General features: G+C 32.3%; 1 protein-coding gene and 1 long non-coding RNA gene across 4 annotated transcripts; one reads left to right on the top strand and one right to left on the bottom strand.

Annotated features, from left to right (window-relative positions):
* Window positions 1-9,690: 9,690 nt before the first annotated feature.
* Window positions 9,691-15,478, bottom strand: LOC141453439 (uncharacterized). Of its 3 annotated transcripts, none has more exons than XM_074126687.1 (3): window positions 15,316-15,478; window positions 14,152-14,338; window positions 9,691-11,895 (listed from the first exon to the last, which is right to left on the bottom strand). In XM_074126687.1, the coding sequence occupies exons 1-3, from the start codon at window positions 15,476-15,478 to the stop codon at window positions 9,939-9,941; spliced, it is 2,307 nt and encodes a 768-aa protein (XP_073982788.1). In that variant the 3' UTR covers window positions 9,691-9,938. The 3 variants fall into 3 exon arrangements, with proteins under 3 accessions (XP_073982788.1, XP_073982789.1, XP_073982790.1); XM_074126688.1 differs by lacking the exon at window positions 15,316-15,478 and adding an exon at window positions 14,565-14,819; XM_074126689.1 differs by lacking the exon at window positions 15,316-15,478 and adding an exon at window positions 14,480-14,618.
* LOC141453460 (uncharacterized) lies at window positions 14,921-15,825 on the top strand. The gene is made up of 2 exons (XR_012457998.1): window positions 14,921-15,195; window positions 15,331-15,825. It is a non-coding gene; the product is annotated as an uncharacterized lncRNA (long non-coding RNA).
* Window positions 15,826-15,846: the final 21 nt, after the last annotated feature.

Raw genomic sequence — 15,846 nt, 5'->3', positions numbered from 1 at the left:
AGTTAACCTCCATATATATACACCGCTATCAAAATTTTCTTCAGTACGACTTAAGTGATGTAGGGGGATAGATCGCTCTGTCGCTCGTCTCTTATAAATATTTACAGTCTCTTAATATCTCTCTCTCCAAAAGGAGTCATGATAAAGTATTCATGTTAGCAGGGGTTTTTAATTAAAGGCTAGATTGTCGAAGTTAACATTTCTCTCCCCAAAAGAGTCATGGTAAAGTTATTCTTGGTAACAGGATTTTTAGGTTGAAGAGATGTTGTCGCTTCGGCCGTTGCTATTAGTACCACTACTTGCCACTAGATAGCTCGCGCTGCTATGTTTTACCTCTTGTAACATTTCACTTTTTAACCAAAGCTGAATTCTTACATACTCTCTAGACTTTAACCCAAAAGAGTCATGATAAGGTATCATGTTGGCACAGGGTTTTCAGTTGAAGAGGAGATGTTGTCGCTTCGACGGTCAGAGAGCAAATGTTCGCCCCGCCCATCCCGCCCCGGCTTTTGAGTTCCTTTTATACCCTCGGTTACCAAGATGGCCGCGCATCCTATCACCATGACAACGGCCACTAGTTCCACTACTTGCCACTAGATAGCTCGCGCTGCCCTGTTTTACCTATTGTAACTTTTAAACTCTTTAACTTGCTGAGTTCTTACACACTCTCTAGACTTTGGCGACCATTTTTAATCTTCTTTTAAGGTTTTCCTTTTTATTTCTACCACTCTCCAGACACTGGAGGCCATTTTTAACCATATGTTTTTCTTTTTTATTTCTTCATATTTTCTACATCATTTTGAAAGTTAAATGCGATATTATTAATTATTTTGTTTTATTTTTTATTTTTTAGAATTAAGAGCTTAAAAGGAAAAAAAATGCTATAATTAATTAATTCTTTTCTGTTTATTAATAATGTAGTGTACATTTTTTTACAATAAATATGAAGTCTTTACCCCTTAAACTTAAATCTAACCTTGTTAACGACTCACATGACTTATACAGGGCCATCTTATTCTCACATTCAACCATGTTGACGACTCACAAGACTTATATAGGACCATCTTATTCTCACATTCAACCATGTTGACGACTCACAAGACTTATATAGGACCATCTTATTCTCACATTTGACCATGTTGACGACTCACATGACTTATATAGGACCTTCTTATTCTCACATTTGACCATGTTGACGACTCACATGACTTATATAGGACCTTCTTATTCTCACATTTAACCTTGGTGACGACTCACAAGACTTATATAGGACCTTCTTATTCTCACATTTAACCATGGTGACGACTCACAAGACTTATATAGGACCTTCTTATTCTCGCATTTAACCATGTTGACGACTCACATGACTTATATAGGACCTTCTTATTCTCACATTTAACCATGGTGACGACTCACAAGACTTATATAAGACCACCTTATTCTCACATTTAACCATGTTGACGACTCACATGACTTATATAGGACCTTCTTATTCTCACATTTAACCATGGTGACGACTCACTAGACTTCATATTCTCATTGGTCAATTATTTTAATGGAAAATGATACAGAATTAACTTGCACTTTTGATGTTTAATTTTTCAACCGCATTAAATTATTTCAACGCAACATAGGACAAAACTAATTATTGGATTAACTCTTTTTCTAGAAAACTTAAAAATTATTTAACATTAAAAAAAATTATATTAAAAGAAGATAAAAATAAAATCCATTTAATTTGTTGAGAATGCCAAACACTAATTTCAAACTAATACAAAAATTCATGCAGTTATTAAAATTAATTAAAAAAATAACAATAACAAAAATTTTAGCTATCCCTCATGTAGGGTCCTTCGCTTTGAAGGCGGGGAACTGTTATGGCGAACGGAGTATTAGCAACATGCAACCTTACTGGGCATTGCTTGTATGCTGCATGGTGTGGACCTGAACAATGGCAGCAGATGGGATCGTTTCTCGGTCTGGTGCAAGCTTCCACAGTGTGAGCTCCACCACAGCGTACGCAGCGCGTCATCTGCTGACAGTTGGCTGCTATGTGCCAGAACCCCTGAACATTGGAAAAGTTGGATTAAAAATACTCACTTTTCAAAGCAAAAATATAATTATTATTCAATTGGTACAAACTGTGGTCCATATTGTCCATAATTAACCATTTCACTTTAATATTAAAACTTTTCTATTAACTTTCTCTTAAATTATGCAAATAATGGGACAAAGCAAACATCTTCGGCTGAAGCAGCCTGGTAAATTTGTGGAGTTGAAACTTAAATTGAAAAAACAATTCAAGTTGAATTCAAAAATTAAAGGACTCCAACTAGAAAAGAGAGGCAGGTTCTAATAGTCTTCTCGTATTGAACATGGATAGTGTGTTTATACACGTAGAGTCTCCACCAGACAAAGGTGATCGTCAATTAACATCTTAAATGGATCTAATAAAGTCTAGCCCAGTACCAGCGTTATTATACATTAGTACAAATTAGCTGATATCATATTACCTACTATTAACCTACCTGACATCTATAACACTGAAGAACACTTTCTTGTTGTTGTTCGATACTACTTAAACGAGAATAGAGTGGCCTCCAACGGCCCAATACTACATGGAACCTTGTAACTCCAAAGAAATCCAATCCATAACGTAACAGAGTTTCACATTGACCTGGATCACTAACCTGAATAACAAAATTAAAAATTTATGTGAATATGATATTTTCCCTAGCAGTTATCCGTATCAAGTTATTTCAGTATAATACCTCAATTCTAACATGCTGTCTGACGCGGTCAACGCTAAGCGCTGTGATTCCTTGTCTTTCTAATGCATTCTTAATCTCTTGAATTGGAATAGCGTATGGGACGTCTCTTAAGAACAATGTCTGAAAAAATAAATGATAAAATCACAATAAAAAATTTAATTAAAATTTTAACGTTAATTTCTAAAGCGGCTGCTTTATCAAATATAAAAGTTTCTTTTTAAAATGTTGATAAATTTTTAGATATAGTTCACTTCAAAATAAGACATATTCTATTTCAATACAATGAATTATTTTTAAAATTAATCATCTCTTTCTCCAAGAAACAAAGTGAGCTACTATTTTGGAATGGTCAGACTAAGATTTGGCCTGATTGACATTGCCCTCTATTTCTACAGGGAAACTACTAATCGAACTTGGATTTAAGACACTGTACTTTACGGCAAATTGAGTGAAATTTAAAATAATAAGAGCTGAGTGGAAGTGCAACAAACTCCTAATAACAATGACAACTAATGGTAATGAAATTCTGAATGATGGCAGTAATTCCGTTTATTAAAAAAGGAAAAATAATGAAAAGAAAGATAATTTTTCTTTAACTAAACTCTAATGTATAAACACTGAATAAGATGCATTATTTTTGTTCGGTTCAAATAATATAAACAAAATCAATTTAGTAATCAAAAATTAACAAAACACTGTAAAAAAACTTTTTAAAAATTTTGTTTAAGTGCATTAAATTTTAGAACATTAGAGATGTATTTATTCACATTCTTCAACATGCCTCTGCCAAAAAAAAAGTATCTTTGTTCTTTATTAGGTTTATTAACTTATAAAATGACTTATCTATATATTTATGTTTACTTGTAAATCAAGGTGGATATTTGGAAAAACAATAATTGGCATATTTCATATTTGAATTCTGAATATGAATGTAACAATTTTTGTTATTGATATCAAATATCCACGTTGATATTTAAGTACACATTTTTCAGACACCTAATGAGTTTTAAACTGTTTTTTTCCCCCGAAATCAATTGAAAATCAAATTCATTTTGATTTTTTAATGAAAATTAAAACCTACTATGAAAATTAAAATTCCTATCAATTGTAATTTTCAAACTCATTCTTACCTTTTAAAAATATGATTAGGTCCTCGTTGTTGAATAATATTTTTGATTTTGATATAAAAGCACGCATAACTGATGTATCCCTGACTAGTTTCTGATTTTCATTCATTAATTATCAGTAATAGATAAGACAGTAAGAAGTTGAGACTTTGTATTCTCTTGTTTCCATACCATTCGCTTGCTGACTGAGTGAAGGAGGTTATATAGGGAGGGACATATCATGTGGTGTGTTATTTAAAATGTTAAAGAATCGTATAACATTATTGTAAAAAATAATTTCCACTATTGCTACAAGGGTTGTTAGTTTGGGGGTATGTACGCAAATCCTGTTTCCCAATATATTTTGGTCTAAAACGTTACACATGCACTAAACGTATAATGTACAGAACCCTTAATCAAGTACTAGGTTCTATTAATTTTTACAAAATGTTATAATTTTAATTAACTTTTCGAATAACACACATATGTACATATGTATGTATATACATGTAAACACCATGCATATATATCATGTTAGTCAGGAAATATAGTATGAGACATAATGTAAATGAAATCGAAATCTCAACACCAAAATGATTAATCTACTTCTGTTAATGGATGAAAGACCAAAACCTGCCAGAGATACATACAACCAAAATCAAATACCATTCTTACCTGTTTAAAACGACAATCTTTCGAATAAAACAGTGCGTGTTGTATCTTTGTACCAAAATATTGTTCAAGATTAGATTTCATTAAAGTAATAGCGTCGGATTCTAATGTAAAAGATGCTATCAAGCCTAAATTTGTCCTTTTAATTCGCCAAGGGCCAGATGGACCAGTTGCTCTGATCGCTTCTTCAAATGTCAGTCTATTCAGATCTTCATTTACATCACTTCCGTTTGACCCATCAAAATGAGAAGTTACATATACCGATATATTGAGATCAGTCTCTGCTCCGTCACCACCATCCATTCTGATCCTGAAATTTTGTAAAATTCTTTAAAGTAAAGTATAGCAAAGAGTAGAATCAATTAATTTTTTTTTTTTTTTACAGTCATCAATTTTGGAAAGCATTTAATTTATATTTCAGTTCAGTTCAACTCTTTCTGATGAATGTATTTAATAAATTTCAATATTCATAGAACTCATAAATATACTATGTAATTAAGGTGTAGTGAATAAATCGTTTTACTTTTCACAAAACAACTAATCCGCCATAAAATCTTGCTATAAACTTATGCCAACTGAATTAGAGGGCATAGCAAAACGGTTCCGGATAATATCAAGATATTAATGACTATCAACTTGTTTTAGGCTATTACCCGATTAATGGTATCTCAATGAATTGTTATTGAGATGCATTATCAACAACTATTATGCGAATTATTTTGTAAAGAAGCTTTATTAAACACAAAATAATAGTGCATTATTATAGTTAAATACAAATCAAATGATTCATTCTATCTTTTTCGACTGTCGCAGTCATAAGTCTGGTTGACTATTTAAAATCACCATTATGGAATAGAAAACCAGTTAAATGTAATCAAATTTGTAAGCAATTTAAACTGTGAATGTGAAATGTTTTGAAAGTTAAATAACAAACAATTGGACAAAAGGTTAATAAAATTATTTTGTGATGGTATAAAAACTTGAAACTGTTGGTAGAAAGATCACTGCTATGATTTGAAAGTCTATTTTAAAAGAATCCGACATAAGGAACGTTTAGTATTTATTGCTCGACGACAGGGTACATCACACTGGGTATTACTTCGAAACTACACGATATTAAATCTTTAATTAAACTGGCATTTCAGTCTTAGCTCCCCAAAAAATGGAACTATTAAGAAAAAAAAAAGAAGAAAATGCTGTCCAAGAATTAAGAACTTTGCTATCACAGTAAAAGTAGAATTCATAGTTATGATTTAGTAGTATTTATAAAATATGATCAAAAAAATAAATATAATTGGATCACTAACCAATAATGCAAACTATTGGAACTTTAACTTGTTCAGTAAGTTGCTTTTCATTAAGATTCATTTTATCTACGGCATCGCCCTGACCCAGCACAGTCCAAGGGAGTCTATTTTGTTATTCTAAAGTTTTGCATTACCAATAGGTCAACAACTAAATCATAACAAGCATTTATTTTGGGAAAAATTTAGATATTTTAATTTTTTTTATAATTATCAAGCATATGATTTAATATTTACCATATGTTTGTTAATATGTGTACATTAAATGACATTCTATTTGAAGCTGAAATTCTAGAAAATAAAAATAAACTGGTGTGAAGAATCACCCGACTAAATTTGAGTAATTTTTCCTGAAATTCTCAGCCTTGTAACTCAGATCGTCTTCGGACTCAGTATTTTTGAAACATTAGACTTTTTACTCTAACTCCATTCCTGATAAGATGGTAATATTCCTCGATATCATATTATTTGTGTCTAAAAATCAAGGTTCCTCGAAAAATGTTAGAGCTATTCAGTTTGTAAAATCAGAAATGACACCAGGGGAAAGCGCATCCACAAAGCGACTTCCAGAATTGCTCTAAAACGAATTTTCAAATAAAAATTATTTCTATAGATCTGTGTGAGTTAAAGTTTGATAAAATCGCAAACAAATGAAAATATATTAAAGAGGTACTTAGTGTACCTCCTGTTTAGATATAAAGAATAAGTAGGTTTTAAGCTTACCCAAAAGATGTTAATTGTTGGAAAATCTCTAAGATGTGAAAAGTCCCTTCAATAAATTGACACTTTGGTTTGGGTTCCAAATAGAATATAAAGTTTGAGCTTGCCGTGGTTTTTTCATTCTCCCCCAGACACTCAGACGAATTTTTCAAAAAACAGTTTTTTTAGAGACAGGGAAACTCAATTGTAAAAATAAACAAAAAAAGAAAAGAATATATTTAACGTTATTCAAATATTTACCAGTAATGCTTACCCAAAGAGTAAGGGTTCTCTGCTTTAATACATTTACCCAGGAAACAAGCACATTCCGGAGTATTTTGCAATTTACCTTTCTGTACACTAACTTAAATTACACTGTACTTATTCTCAAATAAATTTCAAACGCAGTTCTTGAGGATATTGATATTGAGGAACCTCGAGATTCTAAAAAGAAAGAACAGCATAAACAAATTTATAAATCAATGCAAACTGCATTTTTTTTTCATCATCCCATACATTGACAATAACCATTTTTATGACAAGCAGTTTAGTATAAATTTACCTTTAACTAATAGTAGCACGCTTATCAAGACTTTTCAATCGGCTGATCGGAACAGTCATCGGTTCTAGACCCCGAAAGCGATCAGGGTATCCAAATTCAAAAAAGGCAGACCTGCAAATAGCAATCCTATATACCAGCCCTCAAAAATCTTAAATGAGCTGAGCTCTGCCTTAAATTGCAAAATTTGTAACTAGTCATTGCCTTCAGCCGCCATTAAGACAATAACAGTAACCTTGATTCAGCAAACTGTACAATTCTCATAAAAACGTAATCTAGCATCTAAGCCAATTTTCCCCTCAAAAATTCGACGCTTATCTGCCGACATCTAATGCTGACCTAAACTTCTGTCGCTGAAAGCTCTGCTTGTATTGTTTTTCTGAGCACCCGGAGCTTTTTTCAGCGCACTGACGGTCACCGGACAAGAGAAAATCGTAAGGACCAGTTTCAAGCCCATCTCCGTGTGGTAATCCAGTTACGCTAAGTATTACGCTTGTTAAACCTCTGGTGTAAATAGGGGCAAGTTAAAAAATAGAGATAACATTTGGTATTTGATTTTTTGCACCATCGCTTTTTATTATGAATCGAGAGTGCTGTCTTAGACATCCTGTATCAACTTTAATCATCTTTTCGTTTACACACTTTAGTAAACCAAATAGGCCAGTTTTCCCCCCCTTTTCCCACATCGTATTTTCCAAGCAACTCTTATACTTACAGTAAAGCCGGCCTGTTGAAATCCAATTGGTCGATCCTCTCATTTGGTTACACTTTTTTTAAATGTTAGTGAATCTGAAGCAGCTTGATTTCTTTGGCTTTTTCGTACAGGAGTTCAACTCTTCTCAGCACATCTTCTAAACAGATGGCTGTTATTATTATTTCTTACTAGATTGCACATAAAGTAGCTAATTTAGATCCTTACCATGCAAGCCTGCAAGATATTCTGTCCCATCCAGTCTTCAATGCAAAGACAAAAAAAAAAAAGAACGCCTGAGTGCAGCATCACCAGCTGTGTTATTCTACAGCAGTAGTGTCAAGATGGACGCCTAGATATGTAGCACATAAGGAGACACATTAGAAGGTTAAATCACTTGGGATTTTACGAAAAAGATAGATTTCACTTACTTCTCTTCCAACATAAAGGGAAAAAGATCCGGCAAAGGGAAGGTTTGAACTAAGCAGGTATTGCGGGTGTTCCGTCTCACTTAACAGCAGCGAAGTACTAAGCAGTCTCACTCACAGTGTACGCCCAATATACAGCAAAAAAATGTTCTTGTATTAAAATGTATTGATGTATTAAAAACTCTTGATTTCCGAATTGAGAACAAACATTTCAAGCATATGAAACTATTAAACAGACTTGAAAATCATACTAAGTACAAACCTTATTAAAAGAAATTATTTACCCAATATCTTCCTTTGTTCCTGGTACCAAAAGCTGCTGTTTACGGTGTTAAATCCATAAAACCTCGAGAAAAGAACTCCAAACAAGAAAAACCTGGGCGATATCCTTTGAAAGACACAGTAACATCTCACTACCCGCTTAGCGATAGCTAATCACAGACCTAAGTATACAAAACTTACAACAAAATTTAGATCCTCAAAATAATTTTCTTGAAAGGAGAGGATTGTTGAAGATAAAGGGATCTATCAATAGTATTTTCTTTTTTTTGTAATTTCTGTTTTATTGACGTCACATCCTAAAATAATAATGATTATAACTATTAATAATTATTTATATACAATTATATGCATAATAGAATTTATGTTACACATAACTGTGTAATTTTTTGTTTACGATCTGTAAACTTTTACATGAAAATTAATTTTAAAATAAAATTAAAAAAACAAAACAAAACAGTTTTCCTTTCTTAATTTTATACAAGCTACAATTTAATCTAAACAGCCAAATATATTTACAATAATTATATTAACATAATTTTATTTATTCATTATTAATAAATTATTATTTTTTTCAACTTACAAAATAAATAGCCATATTTATATATATATATATATATATTTTTTTAGCTCCAACATTATTTAAATATGCACTTTTTACAAAGTAAAACAATTTCTACCAAGATGCGTAAATTTAAATGCAAATTCAATAGCCATAGAAATTTTATGCTATTTCTGTTTTAAGTTAACACATATAATATTTATTTATATATAGAATAAAAATATAGAGAAGAAAATAAAGCAAGCTTCGCTGCAGCTACATTCACAGTTTGTTAGTGAACAAATCACTACATTCACAGTTTGTTAGTGAACAAATCAAAGAGAATCTTCGACTATATTAGGATAAATAATGTATTTGTATTTATTTTTTTTTGGTAATTTTATTTATTTATTTTTAAATATTGTACAAGAACAATAAGGCACTACTCTCCAAGATTAATGCCGCTAAATTTTAACCAAATGCAGTATATAAGATTGAAAAAGGAGAACAACAAAAAAATCTATGACACTACACCTTTAGTGTGGCAAGTCTACATTTAAATTCAAAAATATTATTAATTATTAAATAGTAAGCAATTAAATTCTAAATTCAAAAAATTTTGTCTTCTTCACTAAACATATATACAACTAATCCCCTTACAAAACTTAAACATTATCAATGGTATGTGGTAATACAGAGCAACAAGATTTTCTTTTGCACTGATAAAAAAAAAGAAAAACAAAACACAAAATGGAAAAGTATTAATTTAAAGAAAAAGAAGAAAGAAAAAAAAACATTCAATGACACAAAAAAGTTAACTTTAAGTATAATGCTTTATCAAAAAAACAAAATAATAATAATAATAAAATAAATAAATGTAAATATTTTTTAAAAATGTGTAGGAATGTGCTCCTTTAATTGCTCCTTGTCATGATACAATAGACCACATACCTCACAGGAATAAGCTCCCTCCACTATGGGGAAATCATCAGTAACTATGGTCTGTTCGATAATCTCTTCTTTTGGTTCGATCAACACTCCATCAACTCCTTCCAGGCCGTCAACAATCTCTTCAACTATTTCTTCTTCTACTTCTTCCTCATTATGTTCCACATGGTTAACATATTCTATTTCTTGATGTTGTTCTTCAGAATTAGGCCTTTCTCTAGTCGGCGTTTTAGCTCTGGCGTTGGCCTGTTGTTTACCATGCCACACCATATGATCACAGAATTCGTCAGCATCCGTAAAAATACCCGAATCACATAGACTACAAGATAGATTGGAATCTTTTACATGTTTCACTTTTATATGGCCATGCAATTTTTTACCATCATGCAAAAATAGATTACACAGTGGACAGACGATCTGATTGTGACAAGCTTGCTGATGTCTTTTCAGTGTGGCAAAATATGGAAATGACGAAGGACAGAATTTGCACAAAAACGCTCTGTCCACCGTATGTGTCACCTGGTGAGCTCTTAAGGCTGCCCGCTGATTGAACGCTCTCGGACACCTTGAACATTTGAATGGTCTTTCACCAGTATGGATTCTTTCGTGTTTATGCCTGGTAGCAGAATCACCAAACGCTTTATCACACCATCTACAAGGATACGGCCTTTCTCCTGTATGACTGCGTTGATGAATTATATAACCATTACGTGAACTGAATGTTTTATCACAAAGTTCACAATAGAAAAACCGTTTTGAAGGTTTTGGAGCTATGGTTATCGGCTTTTCTATTCTTTCCATCTGGATATTTCTTGGAGGAGAAGAATCTGCACAAAGTCTTCTTTCGTGGGTGTCCAGAGACGCTTTATCTGGAAACGGACGATCACAGTATTTACAATTCATACGATGAATTGATAAATGTGAATCTAACGATTTTTTACGACGGAAACTCATACCACAATGCAAACATGGATAAGTATGCGCCAAATCACCGGCAGTTGAGATCGCGACGTCACACAGTGTAGCTAAATCGCTAAGATCACTTTCCGTCCTCTCTTGTTCTTGTTCTCTAGCTGGTATTTGTATCTTCTGAGGTAAATGGTCGGGTTTATTTTTTAGTGAAGATGTGGCTATTGATTTCACTTGGCTGAAACTAGGATGTTGTTCAATATGTTCTTCAACGTGACTGCACAAATCTTCCTTGCTGAAAAACTGTGTATCACATACTTCGCACGTTATATCCTGACTCCGTGATACATGAGATTTTATATGCTTACGTAAGGCCACCTTCTGTGTAAATCCTTGAGAACAAATTGGACAAACAAAAGGCCTGATTCCAGAATGAATAACCTGATGTTTGAATAATGTTCCACTGTCTTTAAAAGCTTTCGGACAATAATTGCAGGCGTATGGTCGCTCGTTTGTATGCACTCGTTCGTGCTGGCGTTGCGCCGTGGAGGTATGGAACCTACTAGGGCAATATTGGCAAGTGTAAGGTTTGATACCAGAATGTATTTTCTCATGCGCTTGTAAACTCTGTGATACAAGAAAAGTTTTTGGACAAAATTTACATTTATAAGTGGGTTGCAACTGACCATGAGTTCGCTCATGTCTTTGTAGAGCAACTTTTTGATTGAATCCTCGTCGGCAAATCACACAACTGAAAGGTCTAACTGCCTGATGGATTACTTGATGTTTCATCAGCGTACTACTATCAATAAATCGTTTCTGGCACACGCTACAAGAGTACGGTCTTTCACCAGTATGGGTTCTTTGATGGATAATAGAACCCTTTCGAGAAATAAACGTTTTATCGCACTGTGTGCAAGTCCAAATCCTCTTCCCGTCTCTTTCAACCATTACATCATCTCCTTTTTCATGATGTAACTTCATGTGCCTGTAAAATCAAAAGAGAAAGTGATAATCAACGCAAGAAGTTGGGTAATGAGGCACTACTACGGGAATTTCTTAGGTATCAAGTTCTGTTCCCAGTAGAAGTACTTGAAATAGAATAAAGCCCAGCTGATTTTAAATAATATCGGCAAAGTTCATATTTTGAACAGAGCTCTTATATGTAAATTCATCACACTTCAATTTTTAGTAAAGAGATAATTAAAAAATAAATAAAATCGATTAAATATTTAGGGACATTGAGTAAGTTCTCGCTGTTTGCCGAAAGATAGCACTACTATACTGCGAAAGTGTAATAGTGAGATGGTGACTTATCTATTAAGAGGTGCTATAACCAAACTTGAATTTAAGTGTAAGTTATTGAGCCCTAGCGTAAACAACTTGTATAAATATTTTATTAATAATATTGAATTTCATTCCAAGAAAAGAATATTTACGAAGAATTTTATTGCACTATTTTATTCAGAAAAAATGTGCAACTGAAGCACATCGAACTGTTTTTTGAGACTAATGACGACCATGCTCTGTCGGATACAACATGCCGATATTAGTATAGGCCTTTCAAAAATAATGATTTTGATAATTAAGAATGACGCACCGAAAAAGTTTGAAGATGAAGAATTGGAGGCATTACTTCAAGAAGACTCATGTCAGAAGCTAGCTGAACTCTCAGATTCATTAGAAGCTGATCACACAACAGTTTCGAAACGTTTGAAAGCATTAGGAATGATTCAAAAGCAAGGACTTTGGGTGCCGTACGTGTTGAAACCGAGAGGAGTCGAAAGGTGTCCTTTTCACGAGTAAACAACTCTTGCTTCAACGACAGCAAAGGTTTTTTGCGTCCTACTTTGGCTGGTGATGAAAACTGAAAACAATACGATAACCCTAAGCATGGAAGATCGAGGACTAAGCCTGGCCATGCATCAATATTGACGGCAAAGCCATGGTTCGAAGATTCTGCTCTGCATTTGGTGGGAACAGCTGGGCGTAATTTATTTGAATGGCTAAAGCAGAAGGAAACAATCACGGAAAGTGTCTGCTATCGTTTGAGCCGAGCATTGAAAGAAAAGCGGCCGCTATGCGAGCAGAGGTACGACAAAGTGATTTTGCTACACGACAACGCTCGGCCTCATGTTGCACAACCGGTGAAAAACCTATTTGTAAACACTTATATGGAAAGTCCTAACCGATCTGCTTTATTCACCTGACATTGCCCCTTCAGATTACTACTTGTTCCACTCGATGGCTCATAGCCTGGGTGAGCAGCACTTTCATTCTTATGAAGATGCTAAAAAATGGGACGATTCTTGAGGATTTTCTAAAAAGAAATGTCTCTTTTCCAACGAGGAATTCTAATGCTGCCAGTATCCATGGGGTCATAAAGAAAGATGGGATAAAGTAGCGATGGATAACTTTTTCAATACAATGTTATTTTACAATAGTTAAAAATTAAGCATTAATTTAACAAAACACACACAGCGAGAACTTATCAAGATCCCTACAGAAACATTTAAAAATATTCATCAAAAAAGAAAGAACAAAAAATAAATAAATAAAGTAATGTAATAAAATAGTGAATGTATTTTGCCTATGAGCAAAGAAGAAGTTTAATTCTTCTCCAAGTCTATGGGCATAAGAGGTATTCTTGAGCTTTCAAGGCAAAATTGCATAAACACTAACTAGAAATCGAAATTATACTTTACTTCAAGACTAGGGTTGTTAAAGAAGGGAATAAAGTAGATTTACTCCTTGAATTAGCCATGGTCCCATGAAAGAATTGCGGAAGGATACTGGTAACACGATTAAGATAAATAATAGAAATGATTTCTAATCTTATCGAATAGAGAAGATTGATCCTATCTATTAATTATTTTTTCAATCAATTTAAGCAATTACATAACTGTGTGTAGGAGAGTTTAAATTTTCCAGTCTCTGAAGGTGGTCAAAATTCTAAATAAAAAGAGAATAACATTTTCAATTTCCACAACTTAGTAGTTCCAACTTTAAGAAAAAAATATTAGTAGGTAAAGTAAATAGTGTGAAAAAAATAACGGCATATTCCACTAGTGAATAAATAAATGAATAAATCAATTATTAGAAAATAAAAACAAAACAAAACTGAATTTTAAATAACTAACCTAAAATGCATATTATAAGTTGGTAAAGGTTAAAAAGCAAAAATAAATCAAACAATATATTCGAAGGGATTTTTCTAATATGGAAGTAAAAAAAAAAAACCTACCTAAATAATTTATCTTTAAAGTTGAATCTTTTTGCACATTTATAACATTCATAGATATGCGTTTGTTCTTCAATTTCTGGTATTTCTTGTTTAACAAAAGTTTCTGTAGATTCAATAATAACTTCTTCTTGAGCCCATTGTGTTGGATCCATGGGGTCATAACCCTCAGGAAGGATGCTGTTGGTGGCTAAAACAAAAATAGAAAACTCTCTATAAGTACTAAAAATAAAAAATTGAAATAAAAATTTATTAAAAACAAGGAATAAAATTCTGAATGAAAGAAAAAACACTAAGGTTAATCAAAAAAATAAGAAATTAGATGTATTACCAACGCTTTAAACTGTTACAAATTATAGAGATTTTTTAAAGAAATTAATTTTCTTTTATTTGAGATGGTTACGTATTACAATTACCATGCGTATATACACCATGACTAGCCTTGTTAATAACCAAAAGAGAACTTTTCAAACTGCAAATATGGTTGGGTTTATACTTTGTGATGAAATTAATTACTGACTTCATTTTACTACTTTTTGTTAATTATTTAAATTTATCACGACTAATACTCTTTTTTTGTAACAATTATTATTAAAACTGTATAAGGAAGTCCATCATAATGGAGGTCATAGAAGGCTATAATTCTGTTTAGAGAAACTTATTTTTTCAGAATAAAGTTTATTATTTTAAAAAGGTTACTTCTGATAAAAACAAATGTAGCCTGCCTTCCAGGTTACTATTATCACGAGTTTTAAATAAGGAGGTTAAATTACAACAGGTAATGGTGAAGAAACTAGGTTGAGAAAAATTTTAATTATGGCGACCAACTGTTGTTACGATCACCTTAAAACTTCATACTTGTAAAAAAAAATTATATTTGAATTTATTAGCAATAAATAAATTCAAAAATATAAAATGAAATATACTACTAAAGAAAACCTCAACATAACCAAGGTTAGGCTTCTATGGAGGCTTCCATCATATTGGTTATAAATATAACAAATTGAAATTCTTGGATATGTGGTGTAATTAATTTGTGATTTGCAGGTAAGTCATAACATTTAATCAATGTTGCACATTTGCCTTATTAAAAAAATGATGCAAATTACAGCAATGATCTGCAACAATTTATAATGGTGAACTTTAGGTATTAGTTAATTTATTTACCATGAATGATTTCAGGGTCTGGTTTCTGTTCCTGAACCACATCTTCTACTTCTAAAGGTTCAGCAATGACTTCCTCTTCGTGTAAGTCCAATGGAAAATATTCTTCCACAAAAACAAATTCTTCCCGATAACCACAATCTTCAATCGTCTCCATCTCCGCCATGTTACTTGCGGCTGAGGCAAAGTGAAGCCAGTCCTTTATTACGACGCATCCACCAACTTCACAAGATAATTATATTTTTTTTAACAATATTGATAATAAATATGTACAATTCATTGAAAATATTTCTTTTTATTAATAAATTGTACTGCATAAAATACCTGTATTAAAAAATGTCCATTAGTTAATTCTGCCGTTCATGATTAACTTCTTCACAGGCTGTGAAACACCGGGTTTTTCAAAATGTGACAGTTCGTCTGATATTAAGTAATTTTTTATTTATTTTGTAATTTTAAGAGATTGTGCTTTGAAAACTTTTATAATTTTATTAATAAATGACATTAAAAGGGTTTTAGTTATGTAGCACATCA

Source organism: Rhodnius prolixus, unplaced genomic scaffold, assembly GCF_049639745.1.
Source record: "Rhodnius prolixus isolate KJV_2025 unplaced genomic scaffold, Rpr scaffold_3, whole genome shotgun sequence".
In the NCBI taxonomy this organism is placed as follows: Eukaryota; Metazoa; Arthropoda; class Insecta; order Hemiptera; family Reduviidae; genus Rhodnius; species Rhodnius prolixus.
This window is presented reverse-complemented; position numbering and strand designations above follow the sequence as displayed.